This window comes from Periplaneta americana, chromosome 16 (genome assembly GCF_040183065.1).
Source record: "Periplaneta americana isolate PAMFEO1 chromosome 16, P.americana_PAMFEO1_priV1, whole genome shotgun sequence".
NCBI classification, from domain to species: Eukaryota; Metazoa; Arthropoda; class Insecta; order Blattodea; family Blattidae; genus Periplaneta; species Periplaneta americana.
In genome coordinates, this window is record NC_091132.1 from 11,403,408 (window position 1) to 11,427,118 (window position 23,711).

The 23,711-nt window shown below is 37.3% G+C and overlaps 1 protein-coding gene across 3 annotated transcripts in view; it reads left to right on the forward strand.

The window, feature by feature from the left end:
- The first annotated feature begins 853 nt into the window (after positions 1-853).
- LOC138691191 (testis-expressed protein 10 homolog) overlaps positions 854-23,711 on the forward strand; it is a 35,626-nt gene continuing 12,768 nt past the window's right edge. Inside the window, exons 1-7 of one of the 3 annotated variants that reach the window (XM_069812972.1) lie at positions 856-1,053; positions 1,819-2,862; positions 4,186-4,394; positions 7,812-8,018; positions 12,512-12,878; positions 17,035-17,268; positions 22,939-23,030. In XM_069812972.1, the coding sequence (XP_069669073.1) occupies positions 4,200-4,394; positions 7,812-8,018; positions 12,512-12,878; positions 17,035-17,268; positions 22,939-23,030 (1,095 nt within the window). In that variant the 5' untranslated portion in view covers positions 856-1,053; positions 1,819-2,862; positions 4,186-4,199. Of the gene's footprint in view, positions 1,054-1,818; positions 2,863-4,185; positions 4,395-7,811; positions 8,019-12,511; positions 12,879-17,034; positions 17,269-22,938; positions 23,031-23,711 lie in introns of all 3 variants that reach the window. The other 2 variants (XM_069812971.1, XM_069812973.1) reach the window with 2 other exon arrangements.

Here is a 23,711-nt window from a genome sequence, read left to right on the forward strand (position 1 = left end):
ATAAAAACCTTAGTGTTAGGCTACCCATCCGCGCAGCCACCTTGGAATCCAGCACAGAAACACGCACCGTCTGAACCGGGCTTAACTTTCGGTGCTGGGCCCCGGACTCATTTCACCGGCATTATCACCTTCATCTCATTCAGACGCTAAATAACCTAAGATGTTGATAAAGCGTCGTAAAACAACCTACTAAAATAAAATTCACCATCGCAGTGCAGCAAATCAAAACACCGCTTTACGAGTTTGCTGCACGATCCATCATGGCGGAATGCGTGTTTTGGTCTTTTGCAACATTTATTACAAAGACGTTTTATAGTTTAACCGTTTATTATTGTTAAAATCGTCTAGCAATAATAATTATTTCATGTCATTATCACGGAAGTTCAAACTATTTAACATGCTCGTTTCTTTTAGGGTTAAATTTATTGCGGCAGTAATATAAGCCAATATTAATTGTCCACCATTTTGCAGTCAGCTGGCCAAATTGCGTTTTTTTTCGACCCTCTTTTTGCTGCAGCAAAGTCATGAAGCGCTTTAAAAAAACGCATTGGCTGAACCAAAAATAGGGTGGAAAAAACACAATTCGTTCAGCTGATTGCAAAATGGTATACAATTAATATTGGCTGCTATTACTGCAGTAATAAATTTAACCTTAAAAGAACCGAACATGTTAAATAGTTTCGACTTCCATGATGACATGAAATTATTATTATTATTATTATTATTATTATTATTATTATTATTATTATTATTATTAGACGATTTTAATAGTGAACTTTACAAAAGACGAAAACACGCATTCCGCCATGATGGGTCTTGCAGCAAATTCGTAGAGCGCTGCTGCAGCGAAGGTAAAGCAAATGTAATAAAAGAACGGTTTCGCTGCAGCGCTTCACGTTTCGTTTAAAAAGAAAAAAAAAAAACATTTTGGAGTTTGAACAGTGTGGTTAAATGTCTGTCACGTTGGGATAGAATATCGACAAATTAGTTATTAATAATAAATTTGCATAAGTACCTGCATTTTGTCATTTGCTCAGACAAGACGTAGTTAAGGTATAGTTACGATTGTAGCGTTAAAATATGGAAAATGAGACATCGATGTTGACCATAACCTTACATATAGCATGTTGACAGCATGTTCATTTTTGCAATATTATTAAATCGGTGGTAATATGATAGCACTTTCGTTTTAATTATATTTCGGCAGCGTATTGTCAAATAATTTACATTTAAAATTAACACAAACTACTGTGAGAAACTGTTTCTTTAACGGGAAAATTTCAGTATACGGATTCCTCACTAAATTATATCTTACAATACTGAAAAGAGCAGATTTGTCTGCGTTTGTCGAACGCGTATCATAATGCTTACGAAAAGGCACTTTTCAGTGCCAATAATTTATTTTGTGAGCACAAGGTTTGAATTTTGAAGTAAGAGGGAAAGGAAGGAATTCGCGTGCTGAAATTTATCCCCTTTAACTTGTATTGTTAATATGATACAACTGTAGATAATTAACATGGACATCCATCAATTTTAGCTTATATTTCCTTTACGACGTCTGGACTTAAAGAGTCTTCGGTTAGAACTTAACAGTGAAGCCCTACTCTTCTGCACATTTTTAGGCCTAGACGCTATCATGGAGACGAACCGTTGCATTGTGTGTTTTGTTTGTATTGTGTTCTCTGCAAATAGCTCAACATTTGATAGTTTTGTATTTTTTTTTTGTTTTGTTTTGTGGTTTTTTTTTTTTTACTACATATATGCCTTTTTCGACAAGGTGGGCGATCCTGAATTGATGTTTGAATTTCTTTTATCTAGGTGTCAAGTGGTCTCTCCCTTTTCCTTCGTCCTTTACCTACATGATGCTCTTTGGCAATCCTTCATCTATCACCCTTTTTGTGTGCCCTTACCATTTCAACTGGTTTTTGTTAACAAAAATTAATAATTGAATTTACAGCATGTGTTGTATCTAACTAATAATTTTATTTATAACTTAGGTAATTATTTTCTTTTGTGCCAAGTTGGTCAGTGTGACGGACATCATCGAGGATCAATGACAGGTTACTGCTTACTGACCAGAGATCAATTTGGCACAGAAGTAAATAATTACCCTAACTTTTTTCTTTCGTCGCATTGTTCTTGCAATATTAACTTCTAAGTTCATCTCTGCTGTCATTAATTCTGCTTGCAATTGTAATTTCACATTTCAAACTTCTAATCTAGGCCCACACAGGAAGTTCCTATGCATAACGGACCCATTTCAGTCTCTACACCTAATAAAATCTGTTGGCAAGCAGCAAATGGTCCTACAGGTCTGGCCATGCTTTTCTATGCAGACTCATACCACTCAAACTTCCACTGCTTAGCTTTCTCAGGATGATCACTTCACACTATCTTCATTAAGCCAACGGAACGTGACTGTCTGGAACATATTTGCATAGAAACACTCAGTATATCATGAACTCATGATGTGGAGATAAGAATAAAAGGGCCTAATACAGGACGGAAGCAAGACAGATCTCACTCCTTCACTGTGGAAAGGGACCTGTTTTTCCTCTGAGGAGGACCCAAAGTCTAGTACCTCAGCCTGAGGCTTATTTTGCAACATCCTTATATTGTAAAGTGATTGTTGGAGTCCTTAGGACCGTATTTATGTGAGTTCGTGATTCACTGCATGGTGCCATCTTATCGATTCAGCTAAAGCATCCAATTCTGACAAAGTCCGCATAGGCAGGAACGCCCCTCTGTCTCCCTCTCTCTGCCACCTACTCAGATCAATGGCATCTGTTCGCAATTCACGTACTACATCCTGCCCCAAGGTCTCCCTGAGATCTGTGCAGCTATCTCAGACAGATGACGCCTGTAAGCAAATCACATTACTATGTCTACCCGATCTGATCGACTTGATACTATTAAAGATGATACACGAAGTTGAAATTAATGAAGGCGAAATGAGTCCGAGATCCAATGCCGAAAGTTACCCAGCAATTCTGCTTCAAGTGGTTGTAGTTGAGGGGAAAATCTCGAAAAAAAATTCCCAATCAGGTAACTTGTCCCAAACAGGATTTGAACCCTAGTCCGCTCATTTCACAGTCAGACATGGTAACCATTTCTCCACAGTGATGGACTTCGGAGCTAAATTTTCTGCTGGCCTGGATGATCAGCATGAACGAAAATTTATTTTGTTGTAATCGTGTGATTAAAATATAAACACAGGAATGCCATTTCGTAGCATTTTTTTAAATTCTTCAGGTAACCTCGAAAATAAAAGGGGACAACTCCAGTGAGACCCACAAGTGAAATACTTACTATTTGTATTGTAACTTTTTGGGTGGGGGGGGGGGGGGAGGGAAAATACTCGTCTTTTACGAATACACTCTTAAACCATTTTACCATAAATCTGGTCCATATAAAAATTATTATTTTTGCAATTTTTGCTCCAGTAGTACTGTAGTTTCGGTCCATGATTAGATTAGATTAGATTAGATTAGATTAGATTAGATCTTTATTAGCCAAATAGAATTACAAGCATTCATGGCGTCGTCAGTACACAAGAAAAATGACATAACATACAATATAATACAAAAATAGACTTAATTCTAAATAAATTTAAATTTAAATTTAGTTCTTTAAGTACAGATACGGAAATAAAATTTGTAGCTCCCTTATTGCATAAGTTTCGCTTACAACACTCTGTGCATATGCAGTAAATAAGGGCCCCTGTGTATATATTACAGGTGGACTCCCATCAAGACTCTCTTCAGACTGGATCAGTGTAGCTGTTGCATTTTGTCTTGTCTGTTATCCGAGTAAGTTTATAAAGTGCTACGAAATGGCGTGTCTATGCTTATCATTTACCTTGACTGGCACGTACAAAGAAGGGGTGCAGAGAATGCCCCAGTTCTAGTTCTTAGATCTACAGTGCCTGTTAGATAATTCAGTTAAAATAAAGTTATGTATTTAATTCTTATTTTTAATGCAATTAGTAATAATTACCGGCAGTTTTAATGATGAGAGATTATTTTGCTGCTGTCTTGCTGGCTGCATAGTGGACACCAATAGCCATGGACAGTGAAAGTGTCAATTAGTGTAAGAAAATAAAATGGGGGTGTTGTAGTTATCAGTGTTATAAAGAACAGCTTATTTTAAATTGGTTATTTAAAATGTTTGTGCTTTACCTTGCAGATTAATTTTTTATAATGGCTAGGAAACAACATAAGAAACATGAGCGTAAGGAGAAGTCAAAGGTGAAACTGAAAACAAAGAAGACAGTCTTGACTAAAGCTCAGAACATTACTGATGCACGCTTCAAGATCCGCAAGATAGTGCTACCAGACCAATTGAAGACAACAGTCCGAAAGGATTCAGTGATACCTAAAAGACATAATGTTAAGGTTGTTACTATTACTGTTATTATTATTATTATTATTATTATTATTATTATTATTATTATGTATTATTATTATTATTATTATTATTATTATTATTATTATTATTATTATTATTATTATTATTCTTATGAAACATACAGCAGAGTCCATATAGGTCAGTTTCTATCTGATCCTTTTCCAATTCACTGCGGGCTAAAGCAGGGAGATGCACTATCACCTTTACTTTTTAACTTCGTGCTAGAATATGCCATTAGGAAAGTTCAGGATAACAGGCAGGGTTTGGAATTGAACGGGTTACATCAGCTTCTTGTCTATGCGGATGACGTGAATATGTTAGGAGAAAATACACAAACAATTAGGGAAAACATGGAAATTTTACTTGAAGCAAGTAGAGCGATCGGTTTGGAAGTAAATCCCGAAAAGACAAAGTATATGATTATGTCTCGTGACCAGAATGTTGTACGAAATGGAAATAAAAAAATTGGAGATTTATCCTTCGAAGAGGTGGAAAAATTCAAATATCTTGGAGCAACAGTAACAAATATAAATGACACTCGGGAGGAAATTAAACCCAGAATAAATATGGGAAATGCGTGTTATTATTCGGTTGAGAAGCTCTTATCATCCAGTCTGCTGTCCAAAAATCTGAAAGTTAGAATTTATAAAACAGTTATATTACCGGTTGTTCTGTATGGTTGTGTAACTTGGACTCTCACTCTGAGAGAGGAACATAGGTTCAGGGTGTTTGAGAATAAGGTGCTTAGGAAAATATTTGGGGCTAAGCGGGATGAAGTTACAGGAGAATGGAGAAAGTTACACAACACAGAACTGCACGCATTGTATTCTTCACCTGACATAATTAGGAACATTAAATCCAGACGTTTGAGATGGGCAGGACATGTAGCACGTATGGGCGAATCCAGAAATGCATATAGAGTGTTAGTTGGGATACCGGAGGGAAAAAGACCTTTAGGGAGGCCGAGACGTAGATGGGAGGATAATATTAAAGTGGATTTGAGGGAGGTGGGGTATAATGATAGAGACTGGATTAATCTTGCACAGGATAGGGACCGATGGCGGGCTTATGTGAGGGCGGCAATGAACCTCCGGGTTCCTTAAAAGCCAGTAAGTAAGTATTATTATTATTATTATTATTATTATTATTATTATTATTATTATTATTATTACTACGAGGGTTGGGACATAAGTCATGGCAACTATTTTTTTTTTCCATTTTGAATCTTGCGTACACTACTTTTAACACTTGAATATAATTAATTGATTAACTAGTAGACTTACTCGTGTTAATTATAATTAACACGAGTAAGTCTACTAGTTAATCAATTAATTCTTTTTTTTTTCTACACTCAGTCAATGATATAATGAGATGTGTGTTGTATGGCATCCATAATATGTGGTCGCATCACTAGATGGCAGTTTATTGTATGATTGTAGCACAGAGAGCAATGTGGATTAATTTGTGAGTCTACTGCCATGCCTTGCATCCATAGTACGAGTACGTAGTCGCATCACAACAGGGATAACAGTGTGATGTGTTATATTTACTCCTTGGGGGATGTAATTTTTTGTTGTATTGGCGATTCATTTTTATTGTGTTGCATGCCTATGGATTTGGATGGGGTGGACCTGCGTTAAATAAACGGTGGTATGGCATGCCTGGATGTTGACAGGATACGTAGATAAACTGTTTTGCTAATTTGAAAATGTCCTAGCAGTCTTGCATGTGAAAATGTGCTGATATTTTTGCGTGTGATTTACCATAAAGTAATTTTTCTAATGTGTTCATTCTTTCAAAATGCAATAACTTTTGAAAAACTGAAGATTTTTTACGTGATTTTTGTTGTAAATTAAAGGTAATACGTATATGTATAGTCCGACCATCGGATCTGTGCCCCGGTAAGATATGCAAACTGAACCTTAATTCCTTTTCAGCCTCGGCAATTCATTTCTCTCCCTGTATTCCTATTTCTCTCTTTTCTATCCCTCTCTTTCTCTCCCCCACTACTCACAATTTTGAGCCTTCTTGCGGGACAGTTTATTTGCACTTGCAGTCCAGTGTTGTCAACTCAACATGAATACTGTAGCACGGAGTGGTGAAAGAAATATTATTAAGCAAGTAATAGCATTTTGCATAAGTCAATCAGCGTCATTAGACCTACTTAAATTAAATTATGAATAAGTAATAATTAACCTTACATTATTATAAGCAATATTCAAGAGACATGACACTGTTTGACGGAAGTTTGGCAACATCCCTATTCGGCAAGGTTTGTGGCCTGCTGTTTGATGTAGTGGGAGAGAAACGGGTGGAATGGGGTGAGTAGAGGCGTTAACTTTTCCAAGAATGACGTTAGCGCTGAAGGGGCATAGATCCGATGGACCGACAATATACATCTTCTCTAACATTGAGGAAAGAATATCTATAAAGATGTAATTTTAATTTCTGTTAAACAATTTTGCTAAACTACCCGGGAACTCCACCCGACACCGTCTCAACTTTTCCCTTTATATCCACACAACTCGCATGGGCTGACGAAATGCCAGAGACCCACATCGAGTGCACACAATCTCTGTGTGACTTGGAATTGTGGTTTTCTGTTAACGTACACAGTGACGTATATATTATGCAAATCTAGTCTTTCATGTAAGGCTCCCTGTAAAGCAGATTTGAATAATTTCAAGGGAAAAACTGTTCTGGGGCCGGGTATCGATCCCGGGACCTCTGGTTGAACGTACCTGCTTTACAGGGAGCCTTACCTGAAAGACTATATTTGCATAATATATACATCACTGAGTACGTTAACAGAAAACCACAATTCCAAGTCACACAGAGATTGTGTGCACTCAATGTGGGTCTCTGGCGTTTCATCAGCCCATGCGAGTTGTGTGGATATAAAATGAAAAGTTGAGACGGTGTCGGGTGGAGTTCCCGGGTAGCTCAGTTGGAAAGAGCGCTGGTACATTCAACCAGAGGTCCTGGGATCGATACCCGGCCCCTTGAAATGATTCAAATCTGCTTTACAGGGAGCCTTATCTGAAAGACTAGATTTGCATAATTTTGCTAAAATTGAAGGAAGTGAAAAACTGTTTTAATTTTTGAACACTTTACTCTTCATAAATTAAAACAAATTTTCGGTCAAGTTAAGAGAATTTTCGGGGAATTTTATTGGCCATTTTTTTTTTTTTTTTTAATCTTTAGGTCATAAACTTCTAGCCCCTAGTTATAAACAATTAAAATAAAATTGGTATAGAACGAGGCTGAAACTGTGCTAGTTTGAAGGTTATGAAACGATATAAAAATTAACATTACTGTACATTGATTTATGAAAGGAAAAATGTGAATGTATATTGACCACCTTAAACCCAAATTAATTTTTTTTTTCCTATTATTTCAAACAGGAATTACTGTCCAAGCTGCGTCATCACAACTTATCCATGCGGAAGGAAAGTCTAGCAGGATTGCATGAGCTAGTGACGCATCGCCCTGAAGAGATTTTTGGTTTATATCTTGCAGCAGTCATTGAAGGTGTTTCTGAGCTGGTAATAGATTTAGAAAAGGATGTCCGCAGAGAAGCACTGAAGCTGCTTCAACTTATTCTCACTCAGGTGGGCTCTCTTACGGGTTACACACACTTACAATTACGTCTCCTGTTCATTTTAGTCACCTGCTACACACACACACTGAAGCTTTCAATATTGCTGAGTCAAAAGAGACACCTGAATAACATTTTTTTTTTTTTTTTTTAATCCAATGCCACCAGGTTGTCTTTTCGACATTTCTGGTCTTCTCTCCTGGCCGTGGCTTAGTTGTAACCCACTTCTGAGGTTGGGGCACTTGGAAGGCAGAGTTACATTACCCCGATGATGTGATAGGATGATTATGATAATGTGGTGCCAGGATCTAAACTTAACCTAAATTCCAGACCATGGACGAACACAGGAATAATCCCCTTTAAGGAAAAATTCCTGTGCTCTAACCGGGAATCGAACCCGGGACCTCAGAAGCTCTGACCACTAGACCATGAGGCTGGACTGTACAGATTATATAATGAGCCGGACATTGTTACATTTATAAAAATAAGAAGATTGGATTGAACCGGGCATGTTGTGAGAATGCAAGATGATAGGATTGCGAAGAGAGTTTCTAAATTTATTCCGATGGAAAGAAGGAAGGTTGGGAGACCGAGATTGAGATGGGAAGACTGTGTGATGGATGACATCAAGACTTTGGGTGTTAGAAATTGGAGACGTTTGCATTGAATAGGGAGGAATGGCGAAACTTCTGAAGAAGGCCAGGGCCCAAGAAGGGCTGTCGTGCCATTGATGATGATGATGATTCATTAAGGGGTTTTCCTGTAGTTTGTTTTAACATGAACTTCCAATCCCCTGGTTATAATATATTTTTAAAAGTTGAATATGAAAAGTCATTTCTGCTGAAGCACGATCTAGTGTTGGTGACAAATTTTAACATAACATAAAAACGCTATATTTTATATTGTTTAGTCGCCTGTAGTAGCCAAATATAACGAGCCTAACAGAATAGGTGATTCTTCTGGTCTTTCTAGCTGTCCTGATGATGGAACCTGTATATACTGGGTGTTCATTTCAAAGTGTGTCATGACGTCACTGTTGTGAGTCAGCGATTTGAAGCGAGTTCCAGCTTTTATGTCAGAGAAGTTGCCGATTAATCAAGGCGTTCAATCTGAACTTGAGAACGTGTACGGTATAACTTGAACGTCGTAGCAACAGATGGCGGTCTGTACGGTCTGTGTGCTACCATAACCTCTTTCGAATTGTGTTTTGCGCGGGCAAGTCATACGCAGTGTATTTGTTATCATCGGTTGCGTACGGCAACATTCCACAACACAAATCAAATGCTCTGTGTCCATGTTAGCTGTCGAAGTTAATGTCAACAAATACGTAAGTAATCGTCTTAACCCTCTCCCCATATCCCGACAGTAACAAAAAAACTTACCTCAGTACGTGTTTCCAAACAGTTCACATTTCTGCCACTACCGGCATTACCATACGTATCAGTAAGTACTCTTCAGAATGAACGCCGTACTTGCTAGGCAACTTCTCTGGCACATAGGTAATACGCCTCTGCAGAAGTGTAGGAAGATTGAATTCTCTAGGCTCATCGGCTAGCCACATGACGACATACAACGAGCCATGACACACTTTGAACTGAACACTGCAGTAGTGCCCAAACATTGAAAATGTAAAGTTTCAGTACACGTTGAAGTACCCAAAAATCTATTTCTGACCACATTCACCGTGAAAGCCTAAAAACGCATATATTCACTTTGTTCAGTTTGAAAAATAAAAGTACCACTAAACTAGCGGTTTCCAACCTAGGGTACACATTCCCCCAATGTCAATCCACTTAGGATTATGTCAAAGATAGTTCTTAGGGGAAAGTCAGGTAGTATCGGACATCGGGTAATATCGGACAGTGCGTTTCTTTCATCTACCACCATATGGTATTACCTGAATGACATGGTTACGTTTCTCTATGCGACATCACAGAAACGTAACCATGTCAATCAGGTGCTATCATCGTGTGGTAGATGAAAGAAACTCACTGTCCTATATTACCCGATGTCCAATACTACCCGACTCTCCCCTAATGGCGTACATTACATCTTGTTGCCTGATATTACAAGAAAAGATAAATCTGAAATTATTTTAAATGTGTTTCGTAATTGTAATCTTTTTATTTTGTTACTACAAGATTTTGTGAAATTTGTATTTTTCTGTTATTTTAAACTAAAAAAAAAAAAAAAAAAAAAACTAATCTAGATATATAAAATCGTTCTGTTACATCTTATGTAAGTGATATGGTAAAAAATTGGTGTGTGGTGGAGTTAGGGGTACAGTTTCAGTAAAAGTCTAGTTAAGAGATACGAAGGATTTAAGAGGTTAGGAACTGCTGCTCTAAACAAATGAGGATTAATGACATTTTTAAGGGGGAACATTCAGCTTATTTATATGAAAACTGCGTAAATTAATTTTTTCATTTTATGAATTAAGTTGAAAATTTACGAGGTTATTATTCACAGTCATTTATAAGAACCACTACTTGTATGAGAGAATTGTCATATTTTAATTTTTTTTTTTTACAGTCGATGACCATTTTCCTCCTAGTTCCCACAATTTCAAAAATATTTTCAATCTCTCTTGTCCGGCCTATTCCAGAAGGTTGTGGCAACAACGTGAATCATTATCATTAAATTATTTGCAGTGTAAGTAGTAATTTTTACTTTTTTTTTATTATTATTTTCCTGAAAATTTTCATTCAAAAATATTTTTTATACATTTTCTGTTAATGAGAAGACAAATATATTAATTCATGCGAGAAGTAGTGAAAGAAATTTTCCTGAAAATTTTCATTCAAAAATAATTTTTATTTATTTTCTATTAATAAGCCAGATATATTAATTCACGCCAGAAGTAATGGAAGAGAATACTTGGGATAACTGTAAAAGATGGAGGATTCTATCTCATACTCGACCCCATAACCAGGGACACGACGAAAAAGAAAAAAAATTATATATGTATTTATTCATGTTGTAGATCATGCCATACAATAACCATGCAAAATTTCATGCAATTACCTGTAATAGTTTTTGAGTTATGAAGAGAGATAGCTAGTTTGAAAATTTCAAGTTTCAGTGAACGAGCGACAAACTTTGCAACAGGTGATGGACGCTTTCTAGAACTCTCCTGGTGCATATTTTTGTCCGTACCTCGGAAACTGTTTCAGATATTTATAAAAAATTTTCACAGACAAAAACGGGAAATTCTATACTCCAGATTTCGGGCAAAATAAAAAAAACAAAATCTATTTTTTTTTTTGGGAACAGTTAAGCTGGATGTTCCCCCTAAAAGCAGGTAATGCAAATTGAACTTAACAATGGATATGATAACATTGTTGGTGTACGTGTCTTCAGTTCACCTAATGAAAATGATGAGTGGAACTTTCATTTCTACATTTACATCTCACATATTTTAGGTAATGAATTTGTAAATCTTCCAATGTTCAGTCAATTTCTTTTTGTCACAGAGACATTTTACATTATTGTTGATTAGCAATAAAACATAGTTTACATGTTGACGCATTTTGAGGGGAAGTGAATGTTAAAGTATGGCTTCAGGAGAAAATTAAATTACAGTGAAACCTCTCATTTATGGACATGGAAGGGACGTAACAATCTGTCCGCATCTGGGAGGTGTCCTTTATTGGGAGGGAGGCTCCCCAATCTAACAGTAAATTTATAATATGCATTATGTATCCCTTCACGCTTTAAATGAAGTGTATTACTGTAGTTTAATTCTAAAAAATGTCTACTGTACTATAGTAAATTCTTTGCAACTTTGATCTATACTGTAGATAAGACCGAAAAAGGAAAATACAGTACTGTGACATGCAATTTTATTCTAGGTCTACAGTTATGCAATACTGTAATTTACAGTTTTCAACTTAACCTTTATGCTCAGGTGCCATGTCTCTCGAAACAGTACAACTGATTGACGTGAAGAGAATAATCCTACTAACCCAATCATATTTGGACTACAATTTCATGATCGCGGAAACTTGGACCCATCAGGCAGGTTAAATTTTATGATTTTGTTTATCCACCCGCTTTGAGCTTATAACAAGGGGTAGCCGGGTGGGCTAGTGGTAGCCTACGAGACCCTTCTTGTCTTCTTTCATGTTAAATAATTTCTGTACAGTTCTCAAAACTAAATTCTCCATTTTTGTAATATATTAGGTCTTGAAATCCAAGTCCTGTCCAGAGTCAGGAGGTAAAGCAAGCTGTCCGTATCCGTGTCTGAGAGTGTCCGTAAACGAGAGTTAAATTTATCATTATTCCTATATTATTTCAGTTGGGACATAAAAATCTGTCCGTATATGAGGAGTGTCCGTATCTTGGGGGTGTCCGTAAGGAGAGGTTTCACTGTAAGTCATACAGAAATAGAATCTGTTTCTGAAGCTGTCGTAGATAACCTTGATTAATCTGAATTTTGCTCATATTGAGTTGTTAGAACTGTAATTCTAAGATCTGCATGTAAATGTGACTTTAAATTTCTCGCAGGTTCCTCCTTCCAAAATGTTGCCATTTTTCAACGTGCTGCTGAGCTACCTTCGCTGTGGAATGACCCACCTCAAAGCATCTGTTCAGAACGACTCGCTTGAAATGCTGGACATTCTGCTTGCTTCAGCCCCGAACTCAGTTGCTGTTCAGTCTGTCAAGATCCTCCCTAACTTTCTAAACATGATTTCACATCAGAATGCAGATTTGAAACACGGCTGTGTCCTCAAAGTGAACCTGAACAGCAAGTTTACGAGTGTGAAGTGGTATGTGAAAGTGTTAACCCGGCTGCACGGTCTGATGTCTGCAGTGGTTGCATACAAACAGGAACGGACTGAGAAGAAATGTGGAGATTCTTCAAGAGTTGCTAGTGAGTTGCTGTTAATACTAATTTTACCATTTAGATCAATTGTTCCCAACTTTTTGAGTGCCCAGACCCCTTAAAGTTCATACTTCATTTTGGCGGACCCCCTAAAATGTTTAGCATAATTTAGGGCCATAAACATGTTCTCATTCAATATGAGACGCGTCCAGAAAGTCAGTTTCCCTGGGGCTGTGTACAGAAATAATACACAATTTCATGGAAAGATTTATTGGAACAGATACAGTAATTGTTGAGCTACTTTTCAACATATTCCCCATCGGAATTAAACATTTGTCTTACCGTGGGATCAACAGAGATGTGCAGACAGCTGTCACACACTGATTCCGATCCCAGGCGGCAGACTTCTACAACACAGGGATACAAACGTTGATCCCAATTTCTCAATTTCAGTGGGGAATATGTTGAAAAACAGCTGAACAATTGCTGTATATTAGACTTGGGTCGATTCGTGAACGAATCGTTCATTTGAACGACTAATAATAAAGAATCGTAATAATCGATTCGTGGTATCAACGAATCGTCGTTCAAAAGAATCGTAACGAATCGTCGTTCAAAAGAATAGTAAGGAATCGGCATGGTATCGTAACCCACGATTCTATTAGTTGTTTGATGTAACCTGTCAGCGGACATTTCCGAACTGTGTCTAATGCTCCCGAGCAAGAGTGAAATCAAAATATGTACTGCATTTGTTAAGTATGGAAAAATAATGAACACAAACCTGAAATTTGCATAGTTAAATAGAGATGTAATGCAAAGAATGTACTTCATAATAAGGTTCAGTTGATAAATTATAATTTAGAGACATTATCTTGGGTAATTTTGTAGACTAATGGAGGTCATACTGAATGGTTCCAGCCAATGAGAAAGAGACAATCCAATGTCTCGGCTCTTATGCCATCTATGCGAGAGATGTAGAACGTTTTTGTTCTACGCGTGGTTTGCAAAGGAAAGTGTCTTGCGACGATTCAAAAGAATAGTTGGAATCGCAGACTGGGAAGAATCGTGAACTCGTTGACGATACAAAAGAATAGTTGGAATCGCAGATTGAGAAGAATCGTGAACGAATCATTAGTATCGATTCGTAATGTGTGATTGAATCGTTGGAATCGACTTCTGAAAAAGAATCGTGTTGCCCAACTCTACTGTATATGTTCCAATAAATCTTTCCCTGAAATTGTGTTTTCTTTCTGTAAACGGCCCCAAAGAAGCTTAAGTTACTTTCTGGATGGCGCTTGTATATCCATAATGTACTCAATTGAATATCCTTAATAAATTGGTAGTGGTATTAAATTTTAGCTTTTGAATATAATTTACTAAAGATTTTTTTTTTTGGTCCTACAGAATATATCTGTTATGGTAATAATTAATATTAGAGGAGAAAAACTCGCTCCAGCGCTGGGGATCGAACCCTAGTCCTTGGTTCTACGTACCAAGTGCTCTCACTATTGAGCTATGCTGAAGTCCAATCCACAGTACCAGATCGAACTCCCCTCCTCCAGTGTTTTTCTCTTTGTGGCCTGACTCCAAGTTTGGCATGTATGTTGACATTTTATTAAGTCAACTGCCATTATACAAGGAGCGCACTCAGTTGAGTGACTTCGTGGCCGGGATTCCACAGTAATATGCACAGTAATCTGTACGGATATATGCACTGTTGCTAGAAGAATTTACTAAAGATTATTATTCTTTTGGTCCTACAGAATATATCTGTTATGGTAACAATTAATATTAATTTTGAATATAGGCCTAAACTGAAAATACATAAATAGAAATATATTTTACGTTCTGTCACATTTTTTCTGAGAAAAAATTAAATTAGTTTTTTAGACTTACCATAAGATTTTTAAGAGGATGGTTGATATTACCTTGCAGCTGTCAGTTTTGAAAAGTCTGGTTCACTTTTACTGTAGATAATCAAAGTCGCAAGTTTAGCTCAACATTAAATTTACTTCTGTATTAACTGTTATTCTACCTCGGTTTGCTCGAGGTTCTGACTGATATGTTCATCTATTATCAGGCAGTGTGTTTCACTTGACTATATGTGTCAGAGGAAGAATAAAAATGAATGGTTTGATTCCAAAACCTGTTTTGCTCAAAAACCGATTTTGACCTATTAACATAATATACATATATCTTAAACTGTGAATTCAATGATAAAGTTTTTCTTTTTTTTTTTTTTTTTTTTCAAATTCCTGCTATTTGTCAATGAAACATATTTAAAAGTATGATTATTTTTTTCCAAAACCTTCTAATTTACTGATTAAATTGCAAACTTCTTTACCGTGTTAATACAGTATTTAGTATATACCTTGCTTGACTAGTTTCGAAGTCTTGTCCTTCATTGTCTAAAGCCTTTACCACAAGGTAAATACTAAATATTAACACGGTAAAGAAGTTTGCAATTTAATCAGTGATATATAAGTGTTAAAAGTGGATATAGAAAAATGAACCATTATTCTTCTAGTTTATGTTTTTCAGGTCAAAACCTGCTATCTTATATTTGAATTGAGAAACTGTGAAGTATTCTAGTACATTAACAGTCTAACTAATAAACCGTGTATAGTTTTTATACGAGACTTATGCAGAGATGAGACAGAAAACGTTACTAATAAACCGTGAATAAGCTATGGACGTATAAACAGTCTGTAACTATACAATGGGAATTGCTTTGCAGTAGTTGTATACACGAACCCCTTGTTTAAGCGTTGTATATAGAGAAAAAATGGCCGCCCCTCTAACAGCTGTTCGTATCGACTGTCATTTTATGATGATGTTTACCTTGTAACCACAGAAGAACAAACCAAAGATCATTGAATTATTAGACTAATATTGCTGTAGCTTGTACTCTTTGACCAAAATGTAGTGTGGTAATTGATTAGAGCCAGTTGTACTATCGATATTTAACACGCCACACTAGAGCGCTCTACCGGATCCAGTAGAGAACCTCAGATATTCTATTACCTTTTGTAACGAAGTAATGACGAAACTATGACGTAGCTGTGTAACAGTTATACTGTTATACACGACGTATGTAGTGATTATTAGTAAGGAATTTACACACGACTTATAAACGAGCTACTCATTGTATAAGTATAAGACAGTTAAACGTCTGTATATAGAGTTTTTATTAGTAAGACCGTAAGTACATAGAATGGTATAAGATATGAATATCATTAAGATAAGAACAAACACTATTTAAAAATTAGCTCGTTTATTTTAAAGCTCCTTCTTTTAAAAAATAATAATAATCCGTGGCGCTACAGCCCTTGAAGGGCCTAGGCCGACCAGCTGGCAGCTGACCTCACGCCCACATGCCGAAGCAGAGGTGGACGATCATCCAACCAGAATGGAGGTATCGTGTGGTTAGCACGATGATCCCCCCAGCCGTTATAGCTGGTATTGGCAACTGGATTTCGCTACCTATCGTAGCTCCCCAAGTGCATCATGATGCTGGGTGGGCACCGGTCCCATTCACTGGCCGAAACTTCATGAGAAAACCTCCCCCCCCACGAAAGTTAAATGGCATATAGCAGATTTTGGAAACAAATTACTCATTATTGTTTGTATACATATGAAGTCTGATTAGTGTAATATGTATGCAATGGAGGGGGAAAGGAACAGCGTGTCCTTCCCCATTATCTTCGTGGCTTAGTTGCCTCATGAGTTGTGCCACTTATGATGTTCAAATCTGTCTTCGGACAGTTAACTTAACAACAAAATTTTTTCATTCAAGAAGACAAACAGAATATGTTCACTGGTTACAAGTATGTTCATGAAAATTACATTTAATTGTTGTATTGCACTTCGAAAACATAGGATATAATATGGTGGTCATGCATGCAACCAAATTGCAGCAGGGTCGTTGTAGGAAACACGATTTTTAAGCTCGAATCAGAAAATAATTCTAACAGCTCCTGTTCTTTTTTTATGGCCAAACTATTTTTTGTCACCAAGAAGAGGTTTTCACCCAATTCTTTCATCTATGGCACAGTGCAGAAACTAAAAAATTCTCGTATCATGTTAAATAGTTGTAAGTGACACTTTAAAATGGTATGAGAGTAAGTACTGTAATAAAATATAAAGTAAATATACTTTATGATAACTACTCTGAAAAATTGGTTTCTTTGTTTTCATTTTGCAGAAATGTCATCTTGGAAAAATGATGATCTGTGGATAAATTTACTCAATTCATGTTATAAACAGACATGTGATTTATCCTCCATATTTAATGTTGGCAGCAATACGTATCAAAGTGGCAGTATTGATGTCAATATTAAAACTTTAAAGGAATATGCCAGTTCATTGACGCCTGTTCTAATGGAAATCTGGTGTGAAGTCTCTCCTGCTAGTGAAAAAAATGCAGACTGTGATGCAGGTGAGTTCCCACATTCATTCAGTTTTTATTCATTCATAGTTTTCTACCCAAGGGCAGATCTTTCACTACAAACCCAGCATTCTCCAGTCTTCCCTATTTTTCGCCTTCCTCTTAGTCTTCACATACAATCCATGTATCCTAATATTGTCTATCATCTGGTATATTCTTCTGCCCCGAACTTTTCCCCCGTTCACCACTCCTTCCAGTGTATCCTTCAGTAGGCAGTTTCTTCTTAGCCATTGATCCAGCCATTTTCTTTTTCTCTCTCTGATCAGTTTCAGCATTTTTTTTTTTCACTCACTCTTTCCAACACAGCTTCATTTCTTATTCTGTCTGTCAATTTCACATGCTCCATTCTTCTCCATATCCACATTTCAAATATATATTATTTTAATGTACCGAAGTACATATGATATTTCCATGCAGATATTCTGCGTCATCATACGATGGAAGAGTAATGGAACAGAGAAAAATTCTCTCCGGCGCCGGGATTTGAACCCAGGTTTTCAGCTCTACGTGCTGATGCTTTATCCACTAAGCCACACGGATACCACCCCGGCATCGGACAGACTCGTCTCAGTTTAAGTTCCAACTCTTGGGTTCCCTCTAGTGGCCGCCCTCTGCACTACATCATAGATGTCTATGAACGTAGGACCGAAGTCCGCACACATGTGCTGAGGTGCACTCGTTATGAGTGACTAGTTGGCCGGGATCCGACGTAATAAGCGCCGTCTTAAGTCACGAAGTGATTTACGCATATCATATATATTATTTTAATGTACCGAAGTACATATGATATTTCCATGCAGATATTCTGCATCATCATATGATGAAAGCGTAATGGAACGGAGAAAAATTCTTTCCGGTGGCAGGATTTGAACCCGGGTTTTCAGCTCTACGTGCTGATGCTTTATCCACTAAGCATTTCAAATGCTTCTAGTCGTTTCTCTTCACTTCATTGTAATGTCCATGTTTCTGCCAATATAATGCCACACTCCGCATAAAGCACTTCACTAGTCTTTCTTTAGTTCTTTTTCCAGAGGTCCACAGATGATGTTTCTTTTTCTATTAAAAGCTTCCTTTGCCATTGTTATCCTTTTGACTTCCTGGCAGCAGCTCACGTTACTATTTATAGTACACTTCAAATATTTGTAGCCATCCACTTGTCCTACTGCCTCATTTCCAATTCTCACACTTACCTTCTTTATATAACTCCACAGCTGACCTTGAAACGAGCAGGCCTAAATTCAAATCCTGGTTGGAACAAGTTACATGGTTGAAGTTTTTTTCTGGGTTTTCCCTCAACCCATTAAGAGCAAATGCTGGGTAACATTTGGCGCTGGACCCTGGACTCATTTCGTTGGCATTATCACCATCTCATTCAGACGCTAGATAACCATAGCAGTTGATAAAGCGTCATAAAATAACGAATTAGTAATAAATCAATCAATCTTCTTAATGTATCCAGCTGTTTGCTGACAACATAAAGACCACTATAGTCCACTGTAGTCTATTCAGTTGTTGTTTTGCACGAGAAATGAGGGGTATTTTGATCGGTGTTCATTATAGATGCCTGTTGCTAGTAGCCAGAGTTGGGGTGTAGTCAATATATACTGCAGGGTTGTGTCTTCTGCAACCGGTATTGATGAGTTTAATTTACTTCTTTTGTAGTTTATGGATGGACAGTATAGAAGAATGTGTTCCAGATCTTCATCATGATTATTACACCATAGACAAGTAGGATTATCAGAAATGTGAAATTGGTGTAGGTACAATTGAGTGACAATGTGACCTGTTCTGGCTCTTGTTAAAAATGTTTGAACATGTCTGGGCAAGTTTTTGTACATTTTCAGGTCATTTTGTTTCTTTTGTACAGACTGTAAAATTTTGTCTTTGTCAGAAGAGAGCCAGTTGTTGATTCATAGGTTTGTAAAATGAGACTTCACTTAAGCAGAAGGACTGGATAGAGATATCATTTGAAGAGATCTTGGTTGCAAATACGAGGGGGATCCAGGAAATAACGACCATTTTGTTGTAATAATTAAAAAAAAATATTTATTTGAAAAACCAAAGTCTGTTACATAACTGAAGCTTCCTTTACTTCTCTACATAATCACCACCTACATTTAAACATTTGTCGTATCTGTTCACTAGCTTTAGAATTCCCGTGTTATACTCCTCTGCCGCCAGTTCATTAAGCCAGGTGTTCACTGTCTTCTTCAACTCTTCATCACTTCCAAAACGCGTACCACCCAGAAAGTCTTTCAGCTTAGTGAAAAGGTGAAAATCGCTAGGAGCAAGGTCTGGACTATAGGGCGGATGATCAAAGATTTCCCAACCGAATTGATCCAGCAATTCTCGAGTTGAAGCAGCAGTGTGCAGGCGGGCGTTGTCGTGAAGAAGCACAACTCCTCTCGAAAGCATTCCTCGCCTCTTGTTTTGGATGGCTCGCCGTAGTTTTCGTAAAGTCTCACAATAACGATTTGCATTGATCGTAGTGCCTTTTGGCATGAAATCCAGCAAAAGAACACCTTTGCGATCCCAAAAGACAGTAGCCATGACTTTTTGTGTTGAGAGAGTCTGTTTGAATTTGCTCGGTTTCTTGGGTGATGAGGGATGATGCCACTGACGTGATTGGCGCTTGGTCTCTGGGGTGTTGTGAGACACCCAGGTCTCATCACCAGTCACAATTTGATCAAGAAAGGCGTCTCCATCTGTGTGATATCGCATCAAGAATGTCAATGCTGAGGCCATTCTCTGAGTTTTGTGTTGGTCACTCAGTTGCCGTGGAACCCATCATGCACAGATTTTGTGGTAGCCAAGATGTTGCGACACAATTTCACCAAGCAAAGAACGAGAAATGTCAGGAAAGGCAATATGCAATTCGTCAAGTGATGTGCGCCTGTCTTGCAAGATTCTGTCGTTCACTTTAGTCTTCAGGTCTTCTGTGATGAGTGATGGGCATCCGGGTCGAGTTTCATCGTGGACATTTGTTCGCCCATTGTTGAACATTTCGCACCATTTTCTCACATTTCTTTCATTCATTTCAGTATCACCATACACTTCTTTCAATTGCCGGTAAATTTCTGCAGGTTTCAAATGTCGGGCATTCAAAAATCGAATCACACTCCTCACCTCACAGTCGGCGAGATTATCAGTCACGTCATTCATTTTGAAGTAACACAAAATGCACAATGGCGACTTGTTGCAACCAGTACTCACAACATTATGAGAACACATGTTAAGGAAGCCAGTTGACCTTCAAACAAGGAAGGGGAGTCAGCTGCGCGGCGGGTATGCACGAACGGTCGTTATTTCCTGGATCCCCCTCGTATGTTGCCTGTTTTGCAATATTATCGACTTTCTCGTTTCCAGGTATACCACAATGACTAGGTATCCATTGAAATGTTATTTCCTTTAATTAATAATAAAAAAACCACCTTTATTTTTCCTCTGATAACCATGGTTTTCGTCTTGTTGGCAATTTATTATCTTCATCCCATACTGCTCACAGCTGTCATTTAGTCCCAGTAACATATCCCTTAGTATCATTCTTTCTTCGGCTAACAATGCCATATCATCAGCAAATCTTATGCACTTTGTTCTTCTTCCTTCTCTTATCATCCCTCCCATGCTATAAAAACAGTTCATTATATCCTCCAAGTAGATGTTGAATATTATTATTATTATTATTATTATTATTATTATTATTATTATTATTATTATTATTATTATTATTACTATTATTATTATTGTTGTTGTTGTTTCTGATGCTGCTTTCTCATTTATCCCGTGATAAGCCATGCCACATTTTCATAAATTAGTTGTTGTCACTGTTTTTGACATGTTAGTAAATAGTCTTCCAATAAGCTAATTATTGTTTCTACATACAAGACATGTTTAGCCTACTGATTTTGTACAGATCGAGAAACAAAATTTGGCCCATCTGAATTTTCCAAGTTCCAGTTGCAACGTACTATGCATGCTCAGTGCCCAAATTTTGTTTCTGGGTCTCTACAAAGTCAAGGAGATGCACTATCACCTTTACTTTTTAACTTCGCTTTAGAATATGCCATTAGGAAAGTCCAGGATAACAGACAGGGTTTGGAATTGAACAGGTTGCATCAGCTGCTTGTCTATGCAGATGACGTGAATATGTTAGGAGAAAATCCACAAATGATTAGGGAAAACACGGAAATTTTACTTGAAGCAAGTAAAGCGGTAGGTATGGAAGTAGATCCCGAAAAGACAAAGTGTATGATTATGTCTCGTGACCAAAATAATGTACGAAATGGAAATATAAAAATTGGAGATTTATCCTTCGAAGAGGTGGAAAAATTCAAATATCTTGGAGCAACAGTAACAAATATAAATGACACTCAGGAGGAAATTAAACAGAATAAATATAGGAAATGCCTGTTATTATTCGGTTGAGAAGCTTTTGCCATCTAGTCTGCTGTCAAAAAATCTGAAAATTAGAATTTATGAAACAGTTATATTACCAGTTGTTCTGTATGGTTGTGAAACTTGGACTCTCACTTTGAGAGAGGAACAGAGATTAAGGGTGTTTGAGAATAAGGTTCTTAGGAAAATATTTGGGCCTAAGAGGGATGAAGTTACAGGAGAATGGAGAAAGTTACACAACACAGAAATGCACGTATTGTATTCTTCACCTGACATAATTAGGAACATAAAATCCAGACGTTTGAGATGGGCAGGGCATGTAGCACGTATGGGCGAATCCAGAAATGCATATAGAGTGTTACTTGGGAGACCGGAAGGAAAAAGACCTTTGGGGAGACCGAGAAATAGATGCGAGGATAATATTAAAATGGATTTGAGGGAGGTGGGATATGATGATAGAGACTGGATTAATCTTGCACATGATAGAGACCGATGGCGGGCTTATGTGAGGGCGGCAATGAACCTCCAGGTTCCTTAAAAGCCATTTGTAAGTAAGTAAGTAAGGGTTTGTACAAAGTGTCTCAAAAGAGAAGTTTTGTATTAAGCCATTTCTCTGTCTTCTGCCAGATACAGTACTGTACCTTTTACTCAGAACATTTCCGACTTGGCCCCCATTAAAATGGCACTACAACATAGCATAGCCTATGCATATTATTTCAGCCTGATAGCAATTTGTATTCATAAATATTGTAGATACTGTTCAGACAGAAGTGCTGTATGAGAATGACATAAAAAATTAATTTAAACTTTACCTTTAGGTTAGGTAATTTTGTTCAGTCATTGGCAAGGAAGCATTATTAGTCTTTCAAATGGGTTCACTTACCTTATGTATGTTAATTAGAAGTTGTTGGAAAGATGTCCCCCAAGCATTTATGCAAACTTCACATCTTTGTATTCAATTTGACATACTCACTGGAGCTCATGTTGCTTAATTTTCTGAATTAGATTATGGATTTCATTTTCCAAGGCTTTCCATGTGCACAGATGTCTTCTATATTTTCTGTTTCAGATTACCCCTAGATAAAAGTCACAAATTTCTTTACTTGGAAGTGAAATGTGCATAGTTATCCACTGGTGTTTCGCAAAATTCTCTCAATAAATGTTTTGTATTATGTCAGTGCTTTCTCTTTACATGTAATATAATGAGAAAGTAGAAGAGTTTCATGTAACTCTTCAGTTCTTATACAGTTATCTTTGTTTTTACAGAAAGTTCCCGACAACTGTCTGAGGAGTCTGCAGAGCTGCTGACACATGTCCTTGAAGTCTTCAGATTACTGTGTGAAATCTTAGCAGATGAGGTATGTACAGGGACTTCTGAAAAATATGAAGTCTCTGTCAAAAAATGCAATTATTGTTTGTCTATTTTTGGTAAGTAGTAAGAAATTGTGCCCTATCAGAAGGGCCAGCTCATAGAAGTTTAAATAAGAATACTGAAGAAATGGATCAAGATCATCTTCAGCAGTGTCCAGCCCTTTCCTCTAAACTCACTGTATGTGAGAAATATTGGAGAGCAAGAGAGTTAATGGTTTCATCAGTGTTAGTTAACAACAACAAACTTTCCTCAAATGTCAGTGAAACAGCTGCTATCTTGTCCTCACCTCACAGCAGTGCTAGAATTAAAGGTACTGTCACATGTCGCTACTTTTGCAGCGATGCAGTACAAAAAACTGCGCAACTCTCGTACTGTGACGTGTGAACAATGGTGCAATCCGAAAAGTAGCGGCTGCCAAACCTGCTGCTCGCTACTTTTTCATGCTGCGCGCAGCTTAAAAGTTGCGACGTGTGAACAGGGTTCTCAGGGTTGCAGCCGCAGCATTTTTCATATCGGTTTTGTTGAAACTCTTGCTGCGGTTGCAACCAGTGTTGCCACCCATATGTGCCAATGATACTTTTATTGTTTGGATGTATTTTAATGTTAGATGTGATGAAAATAAATTATTTGTAACAGCTATTAAATGCACAACACAGTCTGAGCATAT